This window comes from Cheilinus undulatus, linkage group 11 (assembly GCF_018320785.1).
Source record: "Cheilinus undulatus linkage group 11, ASM1832078v1, whole genome shotgun sequence".
Taxonomy (NCBI): domain Eukaryota; kingdom Metazoa; phylum Chordata; class Actinopteri; order Labriformes; family Labridae; genus Cheilinus; species Cheilinus undulatus.
In genome coordinates this window covers 8,651,024-8,663,482 of record NC_054875.1, presented here as the reverse complement: position 1 = coordinate 8,663,482, position 12,459 = coordinate 8,651,024, and the positions used below count along the sequence as shown (strand labels likewise).

Here is a 12,459-nt window from a genome sequence, read left to right as displayed (position 1 = left end):
AGTTACAAAGCTACTTTAGCTGGTTGTGTGATGGCATCAGAGTGCAAATAATTAGCATACATTGTTAACTGTATTTTTCACTCCTGTGATTGATAGAAATCAATTGAAAATTTTGACAGTACTCTTGAATATATATCACTAGAATGCATGTAGTCCTGCACAATTCTAAAGATTATCCCATAACATTGTGGAGCAAAAAGAAAAAAAAGACCAAGCAGATCTTATGAATACAAAAATTGGTTGCAACTGCACGTCACCATTCTGAATAGTTCTGCAACTGTTAAACTATTAGAAAGTCGGTGGTCCCGACTTTCTAATAGTTTAACTAGAAATTGGCTAAAATTTGTCCTTGTGCCACAAAAGTTATCCAGTATGACTGTTTGCCAAAAAAAGGTAATAAATTCAGTGTTATTCTGATGTAAATGAAGGGTAAAACTTCCAAATATTTCTGTTTATCTTTTTTGTTTTTAAGTATTGTGCATCCTTGGCAGGGCTGAGTTCACTGGGAGTGCTTTCTGCTTATTTTTATTTGGCTCATTATATTTTGAAGCACCGAATGTTTACCCTCATTATTTTTTTCCTTTAATTTTCTTTTCAATGCCAACTTAATCTCCTGCTTTCAACGATTTGGCCCAGTTTTTAGAAAACATCATAAAAACAGTTTTCTAGCTCAGCTTGGATGAGTTTTTGTGAATGATAAGAGGCGGGAGAAGTTCCCTACAGGAGTTTGCAGGTGAGATTGTTGGCTGGAGTTTTACAGTTAAAAGTACAATTTTTCATAATGAGGGATTACCAGACTGCACAAAATATTGCAGGAAGAATAAGACTGTGATGTTTCTGTCAGGTTGACTGACAGGTGAATTAATTAGCTGAAACACTGGAAAACAGCATGTGGGGGGTTACTCCTGTTCGCTGATATGATGAACTCGCGCGGTTATACCATCAATGACGACTTACTGCTACCCATTTCCTGTGTTTTTATAAATTCTTTTAGCTATATGAACTCAGCCTGAAATTATGCAGTTTATACTGGTGCCTTAAAGTTCTTTTTGTCCTTTCATTTTTTAATGAGCATCATATAGTGTCTTTATACACTTCATATGGGGCGAGGGATGCCATTAAGCGGTGCTCCTCTATGGCCAGTAAGGTGAACATCTGCGGTGAACATTATGAGAGCGATTCATCTGGAATAAAGGCCGGACGAGCGGACGGAGGACAAGTGCTCCGCGGAGACCCTCCACATGTCATACTTGGTGCTCTCTGATATATTCACAGCACTGAATCAGAAGATCGGATTCTGTGTTTGCTTTGGAGTGCTCCTCAGAGGGTCCCGTCCTGAGTGGTTGTACCTGTTCTTTTATTGTAGATACGAAGTACTCTGTGGAGGACATCAAAGGAGCCCTGCTGAAGCAGCTGAAGGCCTCCAAAGACACCAGCATTGCTGTGAAGAAGCCAGAGGAAGAGAATATCCGCTTCTCCAATAATGGTAATACTCTGTGGATTTAACATAAGAGAGTGGGGATTAATAAAACAAAAGGAGGGTTTAAGATATTCATGAGGTGATTTAGGAAAGGTTTTGCGGGTCTTTGATAGAAGAAATTTAGACTTATTATCTTTATTTTACTTTATATTCAGTCACTTAAATAGAGCTGCAACCAGCATGAGGAAACAAAGACACAAAAAAAGGCCACTGAATTGCAGCACCATACTCTCATATATACAGGCAGACATGCACTGTTATATAAAGAGTCTCAAGAAGGCACTTTCCTCCTCCTATGGAACAAAGTTGCTTCCACTTTTAAGTTAAGTTTGCTTTTTTAACTTTCAGTAAGAAAGTCATCTTTTTAATCACAAAGATGTCTTTCTCATAACTGCTCTAACAGATACTAGTCAGTTTACTCATTACAAATTTATCATAAATTCAAGACATAAAATGGGATTCCAAAAATGTGTTTTTTTAAAGCCCATGAGACACAGTGACTTAGGTTGTGCCCGTCTACATTTTGCTACCTTGAGCACTTTTTAAGATAAAATGGGAATGCATGTTCGTTTGCTATTTAAACACCAGCACAAGGTGTGAGGATGACAACTGCCTCAGGTGCAGAATAAGAAAAACACCTGTGCTGCGCACCAAAACGCTTTGTGCCAGGCTAACCTCAGGGCCCAGTGTTCCTCTCACTGCTGCACATATTTTCAACCAGAATGCTTATATTTTTAAGTCTTTTTTCCTCATTTTAATTGTCCCTTTTGCTCTGCGTCCAGTTCTTTCCTCCGTCCCCTTCTTCACCACCACGTCCACCACCACTACAGCGTCCGTCACCACAGCCGCTCCCACCACACCAGCTCCAGTCACCACTACCAAACCTCCGTCCACGACCGCGTACTTCACCCGTCGCCCTTACAGGCGTACCACCACAACCTCAGCGCCCGTCACAACACGACCTGTCCCAGCAAAAACAGAAGCTGTCACCACGACCGCGCTGCCTCCTACAACCACCGTGTCCCACATCAGTGGAAGGCTTCATCACAAGGGGCAGATGCCGTGCAGCTCTCACCCCTGCCTCCATGGGGGAACCTGCGAGGATGATGGCATCGACTTCACCTGCAAGTGTCCCGCTGGGCGAGGAGGCGCTGTGTGTGAGAAGGGTGAGCCAGCTCTATTTCTTCATGTAATATCTTAAAGCAGCAGTTCACCTTTTTTCTTTAGGGCCCCCCTGACCAGGTTGAAGAAAAGCTAAGACCCCCCAGGACAAATCAATTTTAATTGTTTTCATCCAAAATCCAAACATAATAGGCCCACATACACTTGTTCTTGACAAAAATCAATAAACTATCCATTATTATGACAGCATATTAGGACCACTCATGAAAACAACAATAAAGGGAATTGTTTTAATTTTTTAGGAAAAATCTCAACTTTAAAAAGTTGTTAATTTACACAGAAAAGTAGTTTTTTTTTGTTTGTTTGTTTTTTTAACCCCTTTAAGCCCATTGTATCATATTTTATGCATACTGTTATGAGACCTCTATCCAATCAACATGATCATTAAATTACTTCCAAACCTTTTGAATATAATCAGATAAATGATAAAAAAATTCTTATTGTATCAAATGTGACACAGAAAAATAGATGTGCAGTTTTATTGAGATTTTTCTCTTTCTGGATTCCGGTAAAAGGTTAAATCATTTCAGTTCCAAAAAAAATGAGGATTTTCTGGCTATCATTTGAGTTTTCAGGCTTTAAAGGGTCAAAAGTTGTTAACGTAAGTCAACAAAAACTTAGTTTTTTGAGATAATAAATTAAAAATCCAACCTAGATTTTTAGTTAGGGTTCTTGTACATTTTTGGCATAATACTACTGTAAATGTAGGATTTCTAGAATTTGAAATTTTTGCCTTTTACTATCAAATTTAAATCTTTAAACTTAGAAAATTCAAGTTTGTCTTATGAATTCCCTACTTTTTAAACTCTGAAATTCTTAGGGTTTTTTTTTCTTGTAAATAAACAACAGTATAATCTCATTTTTTCCCCCCTAAAAATGTTAACTTTTTCACTCAGATTTTAACATATTGTCTTAATGTTTTAATATCTTTTAGGTTGGCATTAATAGATTATTTTTCTAATCACGATTTTAAAAAAATTACATATTCACATCTATTTTTGACAACCTCAGTGCAAACCCCACTCCCACCCCCCAGGTGCCCGTCCTAAAGCACCTTAAAGCAAAAGGTTACCCCAGACTATCACAATTTTTTTGGTACAGTTGCAATCATCAGTTTTAAAGCCACCACCTAAGACTGATGCTCATAGTGACCGGCAGCTACTTAGAGGGTTCAGGGAACTTCACCACACTGTTGTTTCAGCTCCAGAGAAGTAGCTGCACAGTTCCACCTTGAGTAATAGTGTGAGTTATGACTTCCAGTCAGCCCTGATGTATGTAAATGTGCTGTTATATGGTTGAAGTTGTGGATTTATTGGATTCTTTATGAGTCTGTTTACACTCAGCGCTAACATACATCCTGGGTAATCAAATCACAAGTGGACAGCTCTAAGCCCAGCTGTTCACACCTGGCAGTAAAATGTGCTGAAGCGTGTCTGGAATGACCGTTTGTGATTAATCTTGTTGCCTCCTGTGTATGCAAATAATGAGCGGACTCAATCACACGCATCAGCCTGTAGATCAACGAAAAAACACAAGTAACAAAGGGAGAAAGCAGGAGTGAGTCAGCGAATGAGAGGAATCATCTGGATACAGACTTTATTGTTGGCATTTTCACTGAAATGCAGAATTGCGGATTGTTATACACTCATCAGTGGTAAAATAACTGTTGGAGTGATCTTTTACAGTACATATAAACATTTATATAAAAAGACAGCAACTCAGACTTAAACATAACAGTTTTTAACAGTAGCTACAATGCCGTGAAAAAGTTTTAGCCCCCTTTCTGATTCCTGATATTTTTGCTTATTTATCACACTTAAACAGTCCAGAAATAACATTTTAGTTTCTTTTAGTCTCCTTGATGAAAACTAAACTTACTCTTTGTCAAAGATTTTATTATTAACTTTGTTTTATTTTATTATTAAATATCAATTTTTTTCGTAAGTCTTGTCTATGTCATGGAAAAAACATAGTTGACAACATTTTTACTAAAATCAAAACTGTCATACAGGCTGTCCTTGGACGGGAACAGCAATGATTCTTATTTTTTCAGGTGTACACAAGATACAAAAACAAAACATCAAGTTTCAGAGCTCAGAACAAAAGTCACTCTATTCTCTCTTTCAAACTTGAGAACAAAGCTCTGAGGCGTGATGAAGTCAGCTGCAAGACGTCTCCTTGGTGTCTGCTCTTCAAACTTATCTATGATTCAGAGGTTCAACACCCCAGATGTGAACAACTGCTGAGCCGCTCACCAAAGGCAACACAGAGTCCAATCAGCTCTGCTGAGAAAATCATGAATCGAGGAGAAGTTCTTGAGAAGCACAACTCCTTTGTTTCCTCCCTCTTACCCTACTTTTGGGATTTGGGGGTGAGCATCGACCTCACGCAGCTGCATCTTAAGATAATTGACAGTAATTGCTTTGATGGGGATTAGCTGGTGAGAATCAGTGTATATCTTTCAGTTAGAGGAGCTAAATACAGTCACGTACGCACAGGAACAGCACACCAGCCTCCCCCAGATCAATCAAGTCATTAGAAAAGAGGCAGCTCATCAGCTGCCATTCTCCTCCGAGAGACGGACAGAAAGACAGATGGACGGAGAGAAAAGGAGCCCGGGGGAGAAAATGGATGATAATAATCATAATTGTTGAGTGGAGGAAAAACAAAGGTTCGCTGCATGTGTGAGCATGAGTGCATGAATGTATGAGACATGAGGGTGGGTCTCTCTCCTTTTGACAACTTTATCAGGAAAACATCATTCCTGAAATAAACTGACAGAAAGGCTCATTTCTCTGACACACCGCCCACACTCACCCTTCATTATGCACATTAAAAGCCTATTCTGCTATGGTCACGTAGTAATGACAGGATTGCTTTGTGGCCTTTCTTTCTCCGCAGTGATCCATTACTTCATCCCTTCATTCGGAGGCCAATCATACCTGGCATTCCAAACAATGAGCGCCTATCACACCGTCCGCATTGCCATGGAGTTCAGAGCCTCCGAGATGACCGGCATCCTGCTCTACAATGGCCAAGAGGGCAAGAAGGACTTCATCTCTCTGGCTCTGGTCAACGGCAAAGTGGAGCTCAAGTGAGTGTGGTTAGATGTTAGGACATGTAGCGTCGATTCTGCTGCTTTTGCTTGATTACATTTGGTGAAACTCAAACGATCCCCTTGGGGAAGCATGGTCATTGCAGCAACAGCCCCAAGAGGATGGAGATAAGAATAAAACAAACAGAGAGCGCAGAAGATAATGAGGCAAATAATTACAGCTAGATGACATGTTTCAAACACCACGGCCAGAAAATAAATAAAGATGGAGGATTGTTGACGGACTAGCAGGTTATGAAGATGTGCTTTTAGAAACGTGTTCAAACTTGTAAAGAAGCTGTTCACATGAAAATGTCTGCAGATGGAAGGGACATACGGACAGAAATATGTGTGGCATGTCAAACTTAGGTATCATTTGTAGTTATAGTAACATAAAAGCACAATTTAGTTAATTATTATGAGATTTACAATCAGAAAAGATGGAAATAATGCATAAAGACATTAGCTCAGAGTTTAGTTCACTTTTTTGTTTATTACACCAGATACCCTTGAGCCAAAGCATCAGGCTCTCATTATAGTGGACCGGGCTTCCTGATCTGCCTCCATTGTAGTGAATTAAATCCTAAATACCCAATCGAGGGGAGCGGACATATTGTGCTGGGGATGTATGCTTGAGCCAGGACATTTGCAGAGGGACGCTGGCTGGTTAACTCACCAGAATGGCACCACTCTCTGTGACCGATATGCCCCAGTCGAGGCTTACTGTCACTTCTCAGTGAAATTCTAGCAAAGCAAAAGTCTTTGCTCCCAGTTGTTTCTTCGGATCTTGACATACTGATCCTATCGTCTTGGGGAAACAAGGTTAGCTTTTCCTTTAATGCAGGCCACTTTATTAAGATCTTAAATTGACCAGAAAGTGCAATTTCTCAAGAAATTTTCCTATAAATGTTAACTGATTAGATGCTACAACATTTGCCTAAACCCAAAACCAGCCTGATATGGTCTGTGGCCAGAAACGGGGTCAGGCCAGTCATTCTTTCAGCCAAAGCCGGGTCAGGCTCATGCAGAGTTAGAGATGTCTTCTTCAGAATAAGTTCACTTGGTGTAGACGAGGGATGCACACGATTAGCCAGCTAAATGGTTAAATTTAGATTCCTGTATTGGCGGCACCATAATTACAAGTCAGTTGAACTAATTATTCATATTTTCTATCAGTTTAGGCCCATAATCCTGATTCAGCGCTCCATCAAAACTGTAATACAGCTGCCAGCCACCAGTAGCCATTGTTTTTGTTCTAAGTCATGGCCATGCTGCCACAGTGCTCTTTAATTCTATATAAACAACCGATAACTGCTTTAGCATCTATTGCATCTCAGTGGAAAGGGCATGGGTGCACTCTTTAGATCTAAAAAATGGATATAAAGTTGTCCAGAGGCTGTGTCAGGTTATACTTGCATATAATCTAAGCAATGAGCACCAATAGCTCTGCAAAGAGGATCGATGGGCTGTGATGCTAGTGCTGCAAATATTAGCCACATTCTGCTAACAAACTTTGCACTGTTGTATTACCATTGCAGTGTGAAGTTGGTTTACACCGTTGAAATTTTAATTTTAAAGCAGTTTACAATAATGCAAATAACAATGTACAAGTAAGGTGCAAGACAGTGGATAAGCGGTCCATCATACAAGTTCTAAGACAGGGCTCTTCACTGAGAAGTTCAAATAACCAAGCCTGTAACCAAATTGCACCAAGGGCACGAGAAAAAACAAAAATAGAAAATAAGATATGTCAGCATACATTTAAGGCACTGGGGCTACCGTGGCTTCCTCCTCTTATAGAAATGCTAAAAATGTTCTTTTTATCTCATCAAAGGTGGTTACAGAAAGTAATTATTTGACATTAGACTAGCTGGCTAAATGTAGTTATATTTTGCGTTCTATCAGATAGGAAATTAAACACCTAGGACCATCACTAGTGCAGACCCAGTGCACATGATGTTAGGAGACACACTGCCTAGTCACATTTCACTTTTTTCTGTAAATGTACAGTGCTTATCAAATTTATTAGACCACCCTAACCCTAACCAAAGTAAGGTTTGAAAAAATAGTAAAGCACATTATGTTTTCTTGATTAATATGTCAAATTATAGTTATTTACTTGCATTCCTGAGCAGAAAAATTAGTTTAAGTGGTTGAATGTTATGCTTGATTCATTTCTGACTTCTCAGAGAAGAACAGTGAGCCGGCTCAAATTTGGGTATTAAAAGGTGAATTCAGTTTGAAATCCCTCATTCCTGTTCAAAATGGTAAAACATGGAGAGCTCACTGAACATGAAAGAGTCCGCATTAAAGCACTTCATGATGCTGGATGGTCTTTGAGACAAATATGACAGGTGGTCTAATAAATTTGGTAAGCACTGTATGTTGTTGACATAATGAGGGAGAAAAGCTGTTAAAAAGTGGTGCAACCAGCCTCTCCTTTCCGCAATCAAACAGTGGTACAGTGCAGGGGAAACTGAGTGCAGCGAGCATGTGTGCAATTACTTGAATTGATCTGTTCTAATGCAACTCAGATTAACAACTACATTGTCTGCAAACAGTTCAATGCTCTTGAAATGGTTCTGCACTTGCAGTGCAGTGATGTGTGCCCGTCTGCTCCTCATCCCCTCTGCTCTCTTTATCACGAATAAGCCAAGTCTATAGTACGTGCTTCTGTATTGCACTAAGTACAATCTTATCTGAACAGATTTCTGTCATTAAAACAGCCCAGCAATGTAGTTTACAAGCTTAATTATACAAACTTTCTTATTAAAATAAATGTTGGGTTTATATCAGGCTCAGAACTCTATATACAGTTAATATGACACGCTTGGCAATGCTTAAGGAAATGTGTGCAATCTGAGCTCTGATACTAAAAAATCTGATGCGTTCCTCCAATGCTGCAAAGAAAAGTTGAATAATGATAAAATTAAATGGTTAAAAAAAAACAATGTAATGTTGAAAGATGTTGAAAATAGCATAGAAAAGCTGGTGCTTTAATGCTGATGTCAGTCAGGAAATTCTGACATTCAATCAAATGTAAAATGCCTTTAGGGCTGAAAAATTATCTCAACTCTGAAAGATCTCTGTGATAGAAGTATGAATGATATAAAGATGTTGAAGCAAACTGTTGAAGCCTAATGTGTTGGGAATATTTTAAAGGTTACATGGTGTTTGTGAATGACAGTATGAAAGAGTTTGAATTAGTTGAAAAGATGTGAAAAGTGGACATTCTGAAGGTTTTTAACATTGATCCACTGGGCTGAATTTTATCACAAAATGTCTAATAATTCTGAAATGATGAATGATATGAACATGAAAGTTCAAAGCAATAATATCATAAAGGAGATCAATATTGTACTAGTTTTTTTAAGTTTACTGGTTAGAAAATGCTGAGGGAGTTACAATGGAAACAAACAGAATAGGTCAAGATCTTAAAAAACAACCAAAATCTGCTTGTTATCTTGCTAGAATGAGGTAGAATAAATTGTAGGGATGCATGTCCTCTAGGGCTTCCTTAACGTATAACAAGCTTTGAATACTATTTTTTTAATAAGGTAAGCATCACCTCCTGACTTGGATGGCTCACTGTAAACAAAAGTTTCATTGGATCAATTTAAATTGGATTTTTTTCCCAGCAGAAACTTAAAGAAAGTCTTAGTATTCATCTCCTCTCCCATGATAGAATTGTATGAATAAAATATATAACTCAGGCAGAGGCAGAATCTTCAGGACAGACATGAATGAACTAATTAGAGATTCTGCACTGTGTCTTTTTTCATGTTTTGAGCCTATTAATTCAAACACCACCTGCATTTTTTTTTTTATCTGTTGGGCCTTATATTTCACCCTGACCCTTCGAAACCCGTTCAGTTCCTCGAAATCGAGCAGGGTTAAAGTTCTCCTTTCGGAAGGAAATCAATAGCAAACTAAAGGAGATCATTAGTCACTTTGGCTTTCAAATGGGGCTCTCCCTCACTTCCAGAAATACAGCTGTGAGATTACCACCCACAGCTCTGCAAATCCACAACGCGAGGAGAAGAACTAATTATTTGTGGCAGATAATTGCTCACAGGTTGTGCTAATGCTACCATATGTGTGGGTGCACATACACAACAGCTCTTTTCTGTGACGACGTGGCCTTTTCTGCAACAAAAACTCATTAGATAAAAGGTTTAATTAAAAAGAGGGTGTGGAAAACATTTTTTAAAGAACAACTGCTTGTTTCAGGCGCTTAGTTTGGAATCCCAGATGGGAAGTCCTGTACCTTCTTTTGCATCCATCTTTGTCTTGTTGAGCAATGTGAGCAGATTTTTTTTCTGCTCATTAGGCACTGTTCAAAGAAGTATCTGGAAAATAACCTTCCTACATCCTGAAGTTTGATTTAGGTTGAAATATTGGAGTCTGAAATGCCTTGTCTCTCATTTTTGTAAGGTTCAATACTGGTTCAGGCACAGGCACGCTGGTCAGCAAAGTGGAGATCACTCAGGGCCGCTGGCATCAGCTGGTCGTGACTCGCAACCGACGCAACGCCATGCTGAGCGTGGACAACGAGCCACACATCGAGGGCGAGAGTCCACGCGGAACAGACGGCCTCAACCTGGACACCCACCTGATGATTGGAGGAGTGCCCGAGGAAATGAAGAATGAGTAAGTACTTATTTCCACAGTTGTAAAGAGAACTTTTAGACAGGGGAATAAATTAATGAATTAGACTGTAGGTTTATTAACCAAGGCTTCTCTTACCAAATAATATCCCTGATTAATGTTTAAACCCAAACTGCCTTCAAATAAGCAAATAATTTTGGTGCCTTAACATAACCAAGTGCACTGTCAAAAATTTGCAATATCTGTCTTTCTTCTTTTAGGGGTCCACACACAAGCATAAGAAAAAGCAAAGGCAAAAGCAAAGCCAGCTTCCCTCTATGAATGTATGGAGTAAATACAGAGGAGAAACACTGTGCATTTAGATTATATGATAAACAGACTGTATAATAATATGGTTAGGTTTAGGCAACAGCAGCTCTTGGTAAAATAACATCATGGTTTCTGTGAAATTATGAGCTACTGTGCGGTTTTAATGTGGGAATAGAAACATGGCGTCTCTCCTGGGTGAAGAAGCAGAAAAACCAGAGGCAGAATCCAATCAGAAAGTGAAAATGCATCTTTGCCTGAAGGCAAAACTTTGAGGTAACAAGTATCAGCACTTAACAGCACATTGGACAGGATTAGGCAGAACTCAACTGGGAATGAAACTAGGCTCTTCAAACAGGTAAAATAAACAGGCAGACAGGTGTTTAAGACAGTTAGCCAAATCCCCCTTAAGGCTCTTATCATTGCAGTTGATGTTGTGTTTAAAGGGGCAGGCTTTCAAGTAAACTTTTCAGGTAGTCATATTCCAACAAAACTGTTTGGATTATGGGACATCCAGGAGTCAGCGGGGGTTTGAGTTGGTCATCAAACTTTCGACAAAGCAATAAAACACAAACTTCAATACTTCACTCACTTATGTTTAGATGAATTAATCCCCTAAACTCATAACATGACAACTGTGTTTCAGTTTTTAGCAACCAAGATGGTATTTTTACATTTTTAACTATTTTGTTGTGAGTCAAAATGTCTCAGCTTTGCACATTTCCATTATGGTCTGTCAATTCTGTACATGAGCACTGGGGCACATTCAGAGGTGTTGCCCCCCTCTTCAAAAATCTCATTGGCCCACCTTTGTGTCGCCGTAAATCCTAAAAAAAAAAAAAAAAAGACTGGCAAGTCACTTAGTCATACGTTGGACTTAAAAAAGACTCAACTTTATACATGCATCTGCTTTTTAATCCATAAAGTGAAAAATATCTACATGTTGCTGCTTTTTTGTAAGGTTCAAGGGTTGTTTAATACATATAAGTTAAAAGAACCTTCAGGACACAACCCAGAAGAACAATTAAACTAAAATATGACATCCAGGATTCCAAGAACTTTTAATATTTTCATTGACTAAGACAGTGGTTTTCAATCTTTCTTTGCCAAAGGCACACCAAAGATCAAGCCAAAATTTCACCATCACCGTATCTTTACAAAACAGCCTCTTACATGTTACAGTAAATCGAGCATATAGCATCAAGCGCTGCTATGTAATTGAGATCAGCTGATCTAACATAGGTCCTCGTCAGATGGAGGCAAGCTGATGTACTCTAGGCATGCTATTCGCAAATCGTGCTCATGCTGCCATATCCAAAGCCTGTCTACGCTTTGCTACTCCCTCTGCAAGCTGTTTTTTACAACCCTCCTCCAGCCCAGCTCCTCCTTTATTCTACCTCTGCCTTCATCAGTGTCATTCTGTTGTCATTTATGCCTGTTCTGCTCTGTTTTTTATTGTATGGTTTTAGTAATTTTGTATGGTTGTACAAATTCCTACACCACACTATTTGATAGGCACTGGACTAAAACACCAAAAACTACACTCAAGCAACATCTTACTACTATAATTGGAGAGCTGTCTGTCTGTCTGTCTGTCTGTATGTATGTCTCCATTTGCAAACCTCCCTTGTTGCTCCAATTGTCATTCATACCTCTAAAAAGACTTCTTGGGTCTACTGGTTTGAAACTGGAACCATGACACTGAGCTCGACTTCCTGTCTATCTGTCAATCAAATGTGATGCACCAATCAATGCGCAGTGAGGTTTTTTCTGAATATAATCTAAACGA

At 39.0% G+C, this 12,459-nt stretch overlaps 1 protein-coding gene across 6 annotated transcripts in view; it reads left to right on the top strand.

Moving 5' to 3' along the window:
• The window catches only part of agrn (agrin), a 519,119-nt gene that overhangs the window by 443,633 nt on the left and 63,027 nt on the right, over window positions 1–12,459 (top strand). For all 6 annotated transcript variants that reach the window (XM_041798717.1, XM_041798715.1, XM_041798714.1 and 3 more), the window contains 4 exons: window positions 1,367–1,486; window positions 2,263–2,646; window positions 5,564–5,756; window positions 10,191–10,406. In XM_041798717.1, the coding sequence (XP_041654651.1) occupies window positions 1,367–1,486; window positions 2,263–2,646; window positions 5,564–5,756; window positions 10,191–10,406 (913 nt within the window). The remainder of the gene's footprint in view (window positions 1–1,366; window positions 1,487–2,262; window positions 2,647–5,563; window positions 5,757–10,190; window positions 10,407–12,459) is intronic.